The sequence below is a fragment of the Desmodus rotundus genome, chromosome 4, assembly GCF_022682495.2.
Source record: "Desmodus rotundus isolate HL8 chromosome 4, HLdesRot8A.1, whole genome shotgun sequence".
NCBI lineage: Eukaryota > Metazoa > Chordata > Mammalia > Chiroptera > Phyllostomidae > Desmodus > Desmodus rotundus.
Window position 1 is genome coordinate 114,064,115 of NC_071390.1, and position 15,137 is coordinate 114,079,251.

General features: G+C 39.9%; 1 protein-coding gene across 1 annotated transcript in view; it reads right to left on the reverse strand.

Annotated features, from left to right (window-relative positions):
- Nucleotides 1-15,137, reverse strand: part of RBM17 (RNA binding motif protein 17) — a 35,041-nt gene that overhangs the window by 11,982 nt on the left and 7,922 nt on the right. Inside the window, exons 3-4 of the mRNA XM_053922297.1 lie at nucleotides 6,358-6,474; nucleotides 1,053-1,219 (exon numbers count right to left, since the gene is read on the reverse strand). Of these exons, the coding sequence (XP_053778272.1) occupies nucleotides 1,053-1,219; nucleotides 6,358-6,474 (284 nt within the window). The remainder of the gene's footprint in view (nucleotides 1-1,052; nucleotides 1,220-6,357; nucleotides 6,475-15,137) is intronic.

Genomic DNA, 15,137 nt, shown 5'->3' on the forward strand with positions numbered 1-15,137 from the left:
ATTTGATTTTTTAAAAAGATTTTAATTATTTGTTCTTAGAGAAAGGGAGGGCGAAAGAGAGGGACAGAAACATCAATGTGTGGTTGCCTCTTGCGTGCCCCCACCTGGGGACCTGGTCAGGCATGTGACCTGACTGGGAATCAAACTAGCGACCCTTTGGTTTGCAGGCCAGTGCTCAATGCACTGAGCCACACCAGCCAGGGCCGATTTTTTTTTTTTTTAAGAGAGAGAGGGGAAGGGAAAGGGAGAGGGAGAGAGGGACAGAGACATCTACCTGCTGCTCCACTCATCCATGCATTTACCAGTTGATTCCTGCATGTGTCCTGACTAGGGATCGAACCCATAACCTTGGAGCATCAGGACAATGCTCCAACCAAGCTACCCAGCCAGGGCATTATTCAATATTTTTAAAAGAAAAAATACAAACAAATCCTTGTTGCCCATACTTTTAAAAAACAAATAAAAGATGCATATGTTCTTAAAAATTCCATTTTGCTCAAAAATAGTTAAAGAATAACAATTTAAGTATCTTGAATAGTTAGAATTATAGAAGAGCCATAGCATAGGAAAGAAAATATTGTTCAACACTAGGATTCTAAGGTACTTTTCTAACTACTCACCCAAAATACATACTTTAAATTTTCTGTACCTATGCAGGAAATCTGCTCAAGAGTTTATTCTCATGCTGGGATGTAACAACTAAAAATTTTTAAAAAACAGTTTGATTCCTTCTGATGGGTGCTCAGATCAACCATGAAAACTAACTTCCATCTTATGGACAGCACTGAAGTTCATTCATTAACATTCTCAGCAATGCAGGGTCTGGCACAAATGACGCCCCTTTCTTGCTACAAAATGGTAAGCATGTAAGTCTGTAACATAACAATATCTCACTCGAGCATATCATATGACATTTTAGGTGAAATGTTCAAGTTAAAGCTATAAATTACTACACCCATATTATTATCCTACCAAACACATTCAAGCAGGCCTTACTTCTGCTGGACTCGTATTTCAAATATAAAAACCCCCAAATCCAAACAAAGCCTTACTTTTCTCTCTCTTCTATTTCTTTTTGTCGTTCCAGCTCCCGCTGTCTCTGTCGTTCCTCTCTTTGGCGCTTTACCACTTTCTCATAATCATTAGGAAACATAGGATCATATTCATCAGCTAAGGGAATCAAAACCTCTCCTGCAGAAAATCCACTGGGTACAGGATCCTGAGGAAGATAAAAATGCCAAGGTACTATCCTCATGTCTTAACATTGTATTCACAGAATTAAGGGAAATGAATATGAGGGTTGGAGTGAGCCTGATGGCCATTTTTTGCCTCCTTTGTTTTATACATGAGGGAACAAATGTCTAAGCAGGTTTAGTGACTCAACATTGTCCCACACCTCACTAGGTAGCAGCAAAACCACGACAAAGAATTTAGTTCAGTATTGATTTCATAAATACCCTACGGCATTTTCCTGAAATTCCTAAACAGACTGCCACCACCAAAAATTTTGAGCAATAAATTTGATTATTTATATAGTAAACAAATACCTTGGTTTCTTATAGCTCCATGAAAACCAAGCAACCCACAGATAACACAATCATTCTTGTGATCATTTAATAGAGTAACTTTAAATTTTGATTACATGGACAGACATGATATATTAAGACTCAGAAAAACAAAAAGCATCTTCTTGGGCTTTTTGAAATCCTCTGGAGTGCATCCCTTCACAGGTTGGCTGCCCTTCATGTGCTGAGTCTGGCACAGGGTGGATGTACTTCCCTTCACATTGTCATTAATTTTTTTAAGGTCCAGTAAGATCAAGTTCAGATGATAACATTTTGCATTTCACTTCTAAACATTTAGAACTGGGGCTGCTTATTCTCTGAGAGAAAAGAGGTAGGCTTAACAAAGAAATGAGAAAAGCAAAAGGCAGGCAGAACACAGCCAACGAGAAAACACACTATTAGAAATGGGGCTTTACCCTAGGCTGGTGGTCTTGATTTCTACATGGTTCAGGGAAGCCCCAGTATAATACATGGTCTAAGTTTCCTCAACCTCCATACCTTCTTCCTCCTTGTTTTCTTAGCCTTTAACTCTTCCTTATTAACTGTAAAAATAAGAGGCCTTAACCGGTGTCCACAGACATCTTAAACAAGCAGATCTTAGGACTAGTCACCTCTTTCAAGAGATACACTGCCCAATACTATCAAATGCAGAAAGTTGTAAAATACTTTTTGTTTTGAACAGAAAATTGACATGATATGAGCTTATGTTCAATATCAATGAATTTAAATCCAACAATTCTTGTTGTTTGACATTTTATAATATTAGACTGTTTCATCTGACATTCTGCATTATAAAACAAATACTATACCTATTCCTTATAACTAAAATTTGGGAAACGCTATAATTCAATGAACAAAAGAAATTAGAAAAATAACTGTAGTCACCTCCCAGGTCCTGCCACTGGAAAATTTACACAAAATTTACACATAGGGCCCCCAAAGGGCAGGTAATGAACTTGCATTAATATTAAAGGCATTTAAAAAATGCAAAGGCACACAAACAAGATTTCCTTTCAGCTATTATTAAGATAGGAGAGGAACTAGTAATCAGCCACTCAATTTATGTAGTACTATTATCACAAAGTTTCTACTGAAAGAACAAACGGTCAGTGTGAAATTTAAAATCAAATTATTTTTACTGTATAAACCCTACTAAGTTTAACAATGAGCCATTCTTCTCTAAATGCCATAAATAAAGCAATTTGTTGATTTAAAAAAATTAAAATGCTAATACCTCCATGATTGGGAAGGTGGGTAAAACTAAAATACTCATATATTGTAGGTGGTAACACAACTCTGCTAAAACCTAGCCAGCACTAAAACAAATTGGTAATAAAAATGACTGATCTCTTTATGCCACCTCAGGAAATCTGTCCTAAGAAAATAGTTTTACATGCATAGAGCACTCTATGGAGATGTTCATTACAGTGTTATGATGACAACATAGAAGCATACCTAGGTGGTTCTAGAGTTAAGAAATTCTTGTATAAATTACAACACACTCACTTGATGGGAACACTTCACAAGTAAAAACTGATTATGAGGGACTTCTGGCCATGATGGAGGCATAGGCAGACAAGCTTTGCCTCCTCACACAACCATAAGAAGGATAACAACCAATCTAAAAACAAAAAACAAGAACTGCCAGAAAATTGAACTGTATGGAAATCTGACAACCAAGGATTTTGAGAAGAATCATTCACCCACACAGTTAGGAGGGGCAGAGAATGGGAACCAGGGTGGAGAGGACTCAGTGTGGCACACTGAGGCAGTGGAAGCAGGCAGAATGGGCGGTCCCACATTCACAAGTGGCTGATAAAAACTGGGAGAGACAACCGGGGAGCAAGCAACCCCAGCCCCAGGACAGACCTCACAGCCCATGGTTCCAGTGCTAGGAAATAAAGCCTCATAACCTCTGGCTGTAAAAACCAGTGGGGGTTGCAGCACTGCAAGAAACTGCCGATCTCACAGGATGGTCCATTGGAGGGGCCCACAGGATCCTGGAACATACACAAGCCCACCCACTGGGGGAATCAGCACCAGCACAGCACCTAGAGGGTGCTACTCGCTTAAGGAAGTGGGGGAAGTGACTGGAAACAGGGCGAGAGTCAGCAAGTGGAATTGTTCTCTCTCTGACCACGCCCCCCCTCACATAAAGGGTCACAAGAGGCAAAGCTGGTTGCCCAACCCCGGCAAATACCTAAGGTTCTTATAACCCCTTATAACAGGTGTACCAACATGGGGAGTAAATGCAGCTCTACCTAATACACAGAAACACAGTGAGGCTGCTAAACTGAGGAGACAAAGAAATATGGCCGAAATGAAAGAATGTATCAAAACTCCAGAAAAAGAACTGACAGAGATAATAGCCAACCTATCAAATGCAGAGTTCAAAACACTGGTGATCAGGATGCTCACAGACATCATTGAGTATGGCCGCAAAAGAAAGAAAAGTGAAGTTAATACAAAGTGAAATAAAAATATACAGGGAACCAACAGTGACGGGAAGAAAACCAGGACTCAGATCAACAATTTGGAACAAAAGGAAGAAATAAACATTCACAAGAATAGAAAGAAGAAACAAGAAATCAAAAAAATGAGGACAGGCTTAGGAACCTCTGGAACAACTTTAAACTTACCAACATCCAAATCATAGGGTGCCAGGAGGAGAAGAGGAAGAAAAAGGAGTTGACAATTTATTTGAAAAATTGATGAAAGAAAACTTCCCCAACTTGGTGAAGGAAAGAGACATACAGGTCCAGGAAAGCTCAGTCCCAAAAAAGTAGGACACAAAGAGGGCACACAAGACATATCATAATGAAAACGCCACAAGTGAAAGATAAAGAGAAAATCTTAAAAGCAGCAAGAGAAAATAGAATTACCTAAAGAGGAGTGCCCATAAGACTATCAGCTGATTTCTCAAAAGAAACCTCGCAGGCAAGAAGGGGCTGGAAAGAAGTATTCCAAGTCATGAAAGGCAAGGACCTACATCCAAGATTACTCTATCCAGCAAAGCTATCATTTAGAATGGGAAGGCAGATAAAGCGCTTCCAAGACAATGTAAAGCTAAAGGAGTTCATCATCACCAAGCCCTTATTATATGAAATGTTAAAGGGGCTTATCTAAGAAAAAGAAGATCAAAACTATGAACAGCAAAATGACAATAAACTCACAACTATCAACAACTGAACTTAAAAAAAACAACAACAAAAATAAACTAAGCAAACAACTAGAACAGGAACAGAATCACAGAAATGGAGATCACATGGAGGCTTATCAGCGGGGAGGGGGAAGGGGGAGAATGGGGGAAAAGGTACAGGGAATAAGAAGCATAAATGGTAGGTAAAATATAGACAGAGGGATGTTAAGAATAGTATAGAAATGGAGAAGCCAAAGAACTTACATGTACGACCCATGGACATGAACTAAGGGGGGTACTGCTGGAGGGAATAGGGGTACCAGGTAGAGGGGGGCAAAGGGGAAAATGTGACAACTGTAATAGCATAATCAATAAAATATACTCAATAAAAAATTTGATTATGTAACTTGTAACAAGAAAAAAAAAGCCTGATTAAATTTTGGGGTGGGCAATACTATAGATTCTAGAATCAGTACACAATAACAGAAAATGATGAATTGGCTTTTCAGTAAATGTAGTGAGAAAAAGTTATGTGGTGAGTATGTGGTAAAAAAGTTCAATGACTAAGAATCCCCCCAAAACACCTCCACTGTGGGGTGCTCTTTCCTCTACATAGACTATTAGCCTGCAGTAGTACCAGGTCTCCCAGCCAAGAAAAAGCAAGGTCAAGGAGCAAGTGGATTCCAAATCTGAATAGTGAAAACTGAGGATGTGAAACAAAATGAAGAAGGGAGGGGGTATGCAGCTGAAAGTGTGTCTCAGCTTGACTGGGGTCCTTTCTGATAGTTGGTGGTGGGGGGTGTGGCTAGGAAGAGTACCTTGCTAAGAAACAGTCAGCAGTAATAGCATATCCTATCTTTAACCTGTGGGTCATTTGTCATCAAGCAACTTGTGTGCATAGTGCTGTTTAAACTACCTCTGTGGTATTATTTGAATGACATCTATGCAGAATAAACATATATCTAGAGTAGGTGTAATTTTAAACATAAAACTTAAGGTCATTTGCCCCTCATTCACTATGATTTGCAATTATCCTTTTCCAGATTTTCCTCATCCTCGCTAACCCATTTATAGAGTTGTCTATATCTATTTCTTAGTTTTTAAGCTTACGTAGAATCACTGGGTTAAAAAAGGGTAGGTGGCAGACTTGTCTTTATTTTTAACAATTTATTTTAACCCATGACAAAACAATGAATACTATTATTTTTACTATAAATAACCTACGTATCCAGCATTAAGCAAATTAAGTAAACTACAGTACACCCACATGAGGGAATACAGGGAAGCCATTAAAATATTTTTTGACACAGACCGATAGTCAATATATATTAAGCAAGATAGGCAAGTTAGAGAACAGTAGGTAGAGGAGGCATAGGATAGGAAGCTATTCTAAAATATAGAGTTTTTAACTTCTGGGTAGAATGGAAGTCAATTATTTTCTTTTTGTGCATCTCTGATTTCTGATTTTTCTATAATGAACTATTTTATTTTAAACAGCTAAATGATTTAAACTTGATAAATGAAAGTGAAAATTAAGTTGAAAACGATACTGACTAGACTGCAAAGGCCTACTGAGGAGACTGTTCGGAGACATATGCATAAAATGAGACAGGCAGTAAGCAGGAGCGCCATCCAGGCCAGAGGCGGGCTTACCTTTAGGCCGGCTGCTACATGAGGTGGGGTGTCCACAATCTGCCGGTCGTCTGAAGAGCCGCCACGCTTTAGGTCGATTACTGGGGCAAGGACTGTACTTTGTTTTGTTCTCTGACTCTAAAATCATTGAAAAACAACAAGAGTGTACTGAGCCTTCAAATTAAAATCCATATTATTTGTAACAAAGCTTCTTTGGGGGGTCTCTGTAACGAACCTTTCAGATTCTGCAACAAGAAAACCATAATCTTAAAATAGACTTTTACAAGAGGGGAGAACCCAACCCCCCCCCCAGAATTATCTTCTAGAGGGCAGGCCCCTTGTAGTACAGGCTTCCCTCCCTAGGTGAACCTGTCTGTATCAGGGTACCAACTGGCTTTGTTGTGAGAGGCTGCATTCTGCTTCAGTGAAAATTTTTTGAAGACTCTTTCAACTCATTTGTCCATTTCTTGATGGGGGATTTATGAGTGCACCTGCCCACGCCATGCTGAGTGTTCAACAGTTTTGACCAAAAACAGCATGACCTCTGTGCCCCACCCTCCCTATTAACCCCAAGACTTTTTTGTTTCCTCAGATGAAAAAAGTCCTCAAAGGAAAACATTTTGCCCATATGGAAGAGATGAAATAAAAAACAGCAGAAGCAATAAAAGGCATGAAAATTGACGAGTTCAAACACGGTTCTGAGCAGCAGGAAGAACGTCTCCATAGGTGCACTGCATCAGAGGGAGAGTGCTTTGAAGGCGACTGAAGTTTAAACATGTAAGCATAAATACAACGCCTCTTTTAAAAATAAATGTCGGGTTTTTGGGATCCCCCTCATAATCCAAGTATCACTATAACCACATACTAGTTTCATTAGCCCATTTTCTTTTTCAACACAAATTTCCTCCATTGCAAAAGATCTGTAGCAAACTTGGTCAGTTTAATTTAACTTTGCGTGTGGTATCAGCTCTACAGTGGATTTTCCTTTGGCTAAGAGGGCAAATCTGTAACAGCACGTTGCACTTTTTGACTAGCGTGGATCTTTCCTGTAAAGTAGGTATTTTTTTATATGTTGAGCAAAAGTTACTTGTGGATTAGAGTGTTTTTCCTCCCAGAGAATATAAAATCCTGTCTTACCTCTGTTATTATGAACCTACAGGAAAATATTTAAGATAACATTATCAATTCAAATACCTTCAGCCATGGTTAACACCTTACCATATTTGTTTTACCCTACACCTGTTATTTATGCTAAACCATTTCAAAGAAATTTGAAAACACTAGGACACTTTATACTTAATCTCCTAAAATTACGGACATTCTCTTACATAACCACGACACTATTACTACACCTAATAAAATCAATTATAATTCCTCGTGTCATTTCCTATCTAGTTCATACTCAGATTTTCCAAGCTGTCCCCAAAATGTCTTCTAAAATACTTGATTTCATTTTGAACCAAGGATCCTACCAAAATTCTGCAATGCATTTGGTTTTTAAGACCCTTTTTAAAATTAATTAATTAATTTATTTATTAATATATTTATTGATTATGCTATTACAGTTGTCCCATTTCCCCCCCACTCCACTCCATCCTGCCCACCCCCTCCCTCCCACATTCCCCCCTATAGTTCATGACCATGGGTCATACTTATAAGTTCTTTGGCTTCTACATTTCCTACACTATTTTTACCCTCCCCCTGTCTATTTTCCACCTATCATCTATGCTACTTATTCTCTGTACCTTTCCCCCCTCTCCCCCTCCCACTCCCCTGTTGACACCCCTCCATGTGATCTCCATCTCTATGGTTCTGTTCCTGTTCTAGTTGTTTGCCTAGTTTGCTCTTGTTTTTGTTTTAGGTGTGGTCATTAATAACTGTGAGTTTGCTGTCATGTTTACTGTTCCTATTTTTGATCTTCTTTTTCTTAGGTAACTCCCTTTAACATTTCATATAATAAGGGCTTGGTGATGATGAGCTTCTTTAACTTGACCTTATCTGAGAAGCACTTTATCTTCCCTTCCATTCTAAATGATAGCTTTGCTGGATACAGTAATCTTGGATGTAGGTCCTTGCGTTTAATCTTGGGTAATGTAATTATGATGTGCCTTGCTGTGTTCCTCCTTGGGTCCAACTTCTTTGGGACTCTCTGAGCTTCCTGGACTTCCTGGAAGTCTATTTCCTTTGCCAGATTAGGGAAGCTCTCCTTCATTATTTGTTCAAATAAGTTTTCAATTTTTTGTTCTTCCTCTTCTCCTTCTGGCACCCCTATGATTCGGATGTTGGAACGTTTCGAGATGTCCTGGAGGTTCCTAAGCCTCTCCTCATTTTTCCAAGTTCTTGTTTCTTCATTCTTTTCTGGTTGGATGTTTGTTTCTTCCTTCTGGTCCACACTGTTGATCTGAGTCCCAGTTTCCTTCCTATCACTATTGGTTCCCTGTACATTTTCCTTTGTTTCTATTTGCATAGGCTTCATTTTTTCATCTACTTTTCGAACAGATTCAACCAATTCTGTGAGCATATTGATAACCAGTGCTTTGAACTGTGCATCCGATAGGTTGGCTATCTCTTTGTCACTTAGTTGTATTTTTTCTGGAGCTTTGAAGTGTTCTGTCATTTGGGCCTTTTTTTTTTTTTGGTCTTGGCGCGTCTGTTACTTTAAGGGGCGGAGCCTTAGGTGTTCACCTGGGCGGGGTACCGCCTGTCGCTGTGCTGTGACGCTGTACATGGGGGAGGGGCCGGGAGGGGGCAATGGCGCCTGCCTCACACTCCTCCGGATTTCAGTCTTTCACTCCGATACCCACAATCAAACTGGGCCCCTCTGGTGCTGGTTCCCCAGTGGGTGGGCTTGTGCACACTCTAGGCCCCTGTGGGTCTCTCCAACGACCTCTCCCGTGAGGCTGGGAGTCTCTCCTGCTGCTGCCCCAACCCCCACGGGCACTTTCAATCAGAGGTTTGAGGCTTTATTTCCCGGAGCTGGAGCCCTGGGTTGAGCAGTCTGCTTCACTCCCCGCCGGTCGCCCGGTTTATCTGTGTGCGAATGTGGGGCCCCGGGGTGCTACCCACTGCTCTGCCTGTCCCACTCTCCGCCACTCCGAGTCCGGCCCTCTCGGTTTATCTGCACAAATGTAGGGTTGCAGGGTCTGCTAGTGCTCGACTGCCTTCCCCGTTCGTCCCACACTCCGCCAGTCTCAGTCCCGCCACGGCCACGTGAGTCCTCTCCACCCCGGTGCCCATCTCCGCCCCTCCTACCGGTCTGGATGAATGTTTATTTTGTATTTCCTTGGTGTTGGACCCCCTTGCCGTTCGATTTTCTGTCAGTTCTGGTTGTGCGAGGAGGCGCAGTGTGTCTACCTACGCTGCTATCTTGGTTCTCCCATCAAGACTCTTGATTTAGGAAAATCCTCCCTTTGTTGTCGCCATCGTCATCATCATCATTTTTGTCTCCACTGTTCTCCTCTGACACTGTCTTTTAAAATGTTGTACCTTCTACATCTGTCTGATAAATTCCTGGTGGTCTAGTTTCACTTATTCCTCTATGCCCCACAATTCCTGAAAACTGAGAAATCTTAAATAGGCTAGAGTAGCGCTTTTGGCAAGAACACACCATAGGTGAGGTGGTGTGCTTCATTTTGCACCACCCAGCAGGCACACAAGGCTGGGCTGTCTGTTAGTAATGGTGAGTGTGATCAGATGGGTATAGTGGTAACCACTTGAGCTCTTGGTTATCAAGGTTTAATTGCCCCCTCCCTTTGCAATTTAAAGTGTTATACATCTGCATTGTTATCACTACAAAAGGGTCAAAATAAGCCACCATCACCCTTGAATTTAACATCACTTACAATTTTAAGCAAACGAATTTAATCCAATCATTAAACATACAATTCACCAAGTGAACACCAAAGTTGGAAGGACAATGGATGGGGGCATTATCACACTCATACATTTTTCTATTCAGTATTACATTTTACAGTGGAGATACAGATGAAACCATAATTCCATCTTTCGGTTTGTAGGCAACATTTTCTCAACCAAATACCTTTACAAATCTCGTTAGGCCAAATTTGTGCTGAGTAACTAATTAGTAAATTAAATAGCCTAAAAGAACCAATGAAATGTATCTTCACTCCCTTCAAGAAAAACACATTAACTTCACATGGCAATCTCAAAAAATGCTAGAAGGTTAGCAGCAATGACTTCATAAGCAACTTTTTATGACCAATTACAAAAAAATCTATTTAAAATCTCAATAGATCTCCTGAAAGTAATGTATTTGGATAAGTGAAAAGATGGTAAGCATAAATTACACAGACTGAAGCAGGTAATAGGATGTCTAAATTTCATATAAAGCATAATTCCTTCCTTATCAGCACCCAACTTTATTTTTCATGTGAGTAAAATAATGGTACAGAAAAATCAGTATGCAATCCGTAAATTTTATTTGACTTTTTAATATTTTTTAGAAGAATCTATTTTCTCAATTGTATTTAATACAAGCTGCCTTTTAACCTATAGCTTATAATTATGCACTGGCTGGGTAGAGAAAGTGATCCTGAAGTATTTGGCAGGAAAACAAATTATCTAGGATTTTAAAAGACTGGCTGCAAGTAATACACAAAACTGACAATTTTTAAACTGGCAATAAAAATTATCCCAAGTAGCTTTGCTTTTTTAAAAAAGGATTTTATTTATTTATTTTAGAGATGGGGAGGGAGAGAGGGAGAGAAACATCGATGTGTGCTTGCCTCTCCTGCACCCCCTACTGGGGACCTGGGCTGCAACCCAGGAATGTGTCTTGACTGGGAATCCAACTGGCAACCCTTTGGTTCGCAGCCTGGCACTCAATCCACTGAGCCAGACCAACCAGGGCCCAAGTAGTTTTTCATTTGTATATCTCTAGAATATTTTGACTTCTGCTTTTCTATTTTCTATTTTGTTATCTTCCACTGAACTAAGATTGCCCACACATCTGAGTGTATGTTACTACAATGAGACTTGCCCCTTGGAGCCATTTTACAAAAGAGAAGATGAGGCCCTCAAGAATAAAATACATGAAACATAACCCTTATTTATACACCTAATGTATACATCATGTATACATCATGACATGTATACATCAAAAGTTACATGAAACTGCCCTGGCTGGTATAGCTCAGTGGATTGAGTGCGGGCCTGTGAAGCAGAGAGTGTGTAGTTCGGTTCTGGTCAGGGCACATGCCTGGGTTGTGAGCCAAGTCTCCAGTCGGGGGCCTAGGAAAGGCAACTGTACATTGATGTTTCTCTCCCTCTCTTTAAAAATAAAAAAAAAAAATTTAAGAGAAGAGAAAAAGAAAATACCTTCTAATTGATATCCTCAGATGGTAAGATAAAATATAGTATCCATAAAACAAGTACAAGATGATAAGAAACAAATAAGTGAGGGAACAAGAAAAAAAAAGTTATGTGAAACTTATAAAAAATTTAAAAATGAAATCGATTTTAAAATTAAAAGAACAAGCTTTCTTTTAAAAGGTTGTAGTCAATAATCTTCCTTTCATGTAGGATGAAAGCTTGTTTTAAAAAGACAAAATTCCTTCCAGCCAAGATGGAGGCGTAGGTAGACACACTGTGCCTCCTCGCACAACCAAAAGAAGGACAACAAATTTAAGAAAAAAAAACCAACCAGAACTGACAGGAAATTGAGCTGTATGGAAGTCCGACAACCAAGGAGATAAACATTCATCCAGACGGGTAGGAAGGGCGGAGACAGGCAGCAGGGTAGAGAGGACTCAGGCAAGTCAGCCCTTGGAGGGTTGGGGCGGGCAAGGCGGCGGCTGGCAGACCCAGGAGGCAGTGGATTGTGGACTGGGCGGTCCCACACTTGCGTGCAGATAAACCAGAAGGAACAACTGGGGACTGAGACAGACTGTGCAACCCAGAGTTCAAGCGCAGTGAAATAAAACCTCAAACCTCTGACTGAAAACACCAGTGGGGGCTGAGGCAGCAGTGGGAGAAACTCCCAGCCTCACAGGAGAGTTCACTGGAGAGACCCACAGGGTCCTAGAAGGTACACAAGCCCACTCTCCCCCTCCCAGGGAATCAGCACCAGAAGGGCCCAATTTGATTGTGGGTAGTGGGGAAAGTGATTGAAAACCTGCAGAGAGCAGAGCAAGCAGCATTGCTCCCTCTCAGACCCCTCCCCCACATACAATATCACAACTTAGCAACGTGGGTTGCCCCGCCCTGGTGAACACCTAAGGCTCCGGCCCTTAGTACATAACAGGTGTACTGAGACAAAAAAAAAACTGGCCCAAATTAAAGAACAGATCAAAGCTCCAGAAAAAAATACAACTAAGCGACAAAGAGATAGCCAACCTATCAGATGCAGACTTCACAACACTGGTAATCAGGATGCTCATAGAATTGGTTGAATATGGTCACAAATTAGATGAAAAAATGAAGGCTATGCTAAGTGAAATAAAGGAAAATGTACAGGGAACCAACAGTGATGGGAAGGAAACCAGGACTCAAATCAACAGTGTGGACCAGAGGAAGAAAGAAACATTCAACCAGAACAGAATGAAGAAATAAGAATTCAGAAAAATGAGGAGAGGCTTAGGAACCTCCAGGACATCTTGAAACGTTCCAACATCTGAATCACAGGGGTGCCAGAAGGAGAAGAGGAAGAGCAAGAAACTGAAAACTTATGTGAACAAATAATGAAGAGCTTCCCTAATCTGGCAAAGGAAATAGACTTCCAGGAAGTCCAGGAAGCTCAAAGAGTCCCAAAGAAGTTGGACCCAAGGAGGAACTCACAAAGGCACATCATAATGACATTAGCCAAGATTAAAGATAAGGAGAGAATCTTAAAAGCAGCAAGAGAAAAGGAGACAGTTACCTAAAAAGGAGTTCCCATATGACTGTTAGCTGATTTCTCCAAAGAAACCTTGCAGGCAAGAAGGGCTGGAAAGAGGTATTCAAAGTCATGAAAGGCAAGGACCTACATCCAAGATTACTCTATCCAGCAAAGCTTTCATTTAGAATGGAAGGGAAGATAAAGTGCTTCCCAGATAAGGTCAAGTGAAAGGAGTTCATCATCACCAAGCCCTTACTATATGAAACGTTAAAGGGAGTTATCTAAGAAATAGAAGATAAAAAATATCCCCTGCTGTAGGCAACTGCCTAGGTTGCCCTGTACCTAGGCAAGTGTTCCACTGCTGGGAGAACAGCAGCCAGTTGCTGTTTGGCATTCTAGGCCTGGTTCATGCCAACACTGTTGTTAACTATACCAGAATGTCAGCATAGCTGCAAAAAAAAAAAAAAAAAAAAAAAAAAAAAAAAAAAAAAAAAAAAGAAAAAAGAAAAAGGAAAGATAAAAAATATGAACAGTAACATGACAACAAACTCATAGTTATTAACAACTGAACCTAAAACAGAAACAAAAACAAACTAAGGAAACAACTAGGACAGGAACAGAATCACAGATATGGAGATCATGTGGAGGGATATCAGCGGGGGAGTGGGTAGGGAGAGAGGGGGAAAAGGTAGAGAATAAGTGGCATAAATGGTAGGTAGAAGATAGATGGGGAGGATAAGAACAGTATAAGAAATGTAGAAGCCAAAGAACTTATATATATGACCCATGGACATGAACTAAAGGGGGGGAATGCAGATGGGAGAGGGTGCGCAGGGCAGAGGGGAATAAAGGGGGGGGAAATGGGACAACCATAATAGCATAATCAATAAAACATTAAAAAAAATTTAAAAATAAAAAGACAAAATTCCATCTCTTTAAAAAGAAATACAGCATAAAAAAATTTAAACTTTGTAATGATGAATGTGAAGAGGACAAAAACTCTAATCAATTGAAAAAGACAAAATTAAATTTTAAAAGAGTGTTGCTTTACTTGTGGATAGCCTAATTCTAGAACCCTTTTTAATACGTAGCAATCAGATGTTAGAACTTCGATAAAAGTATCTGTTAATATAGTAAAGTAAAAGAAAAACAATTCCAACTTTAAATAAGTATTTACTATGGAAAATTTCAAACATAAAATTAAAGAGAATGTTAAAGAATTCTTAAGTCTCTATCGCCCAGCTTAAAACAACTATCGACTTGTGGCCAATTTTGTTTCATGTACATCCTTATCTCCCCTTCCCCAGACTGGATTATTTTGAAGCAAAGCTCAAAAATTACATCATTTTATCAGTAAGTATTTCAGTATATATCTCTAAGGCATTTTTTAAACATTTTTCATTATAGCCTCCCCTCCAAGGAAACTTTTAATAATTATGCCCTACCCATAAAATTTTAATACCACAATATATTATGTATCTGTTTACGTACTTCACTATGTATATCTGCACTTTATACACAAAGACAGCAAGCTTATTTTTCACCCCCTTCGGATCAGTATTTGCCCCACTTGGGGGCACATGGTCTCCACTGGGGGATGCATGCTCTAAAACGTAAGGGCCCACAGAACAGTAAGCAATCCATAATACCATTCTCATTCCTAAAAGCATGACAGTAACATTTTAATATCAAATACCCAGTGGGCAACTATGTTTTTCATGTTTTACACGTTAAGTTAGTTCAAGGATGTTGCCAATGCCCAACATGTATACAATAGGAGCAGAAACAATCACGTCCAGACCACATTCACAACTGATCTGAGCCCTCAATAGCACATACACCTTATTATAGCTTCATAATTACTGCAGAGCTTCCTTTCTCAAAGTGCTGATTCCAAACTACCTAAAACTAACAGCAGGAATGCTACCAAAAATAGACACCTGAGGCTCTAACCCAGAACCAGAAT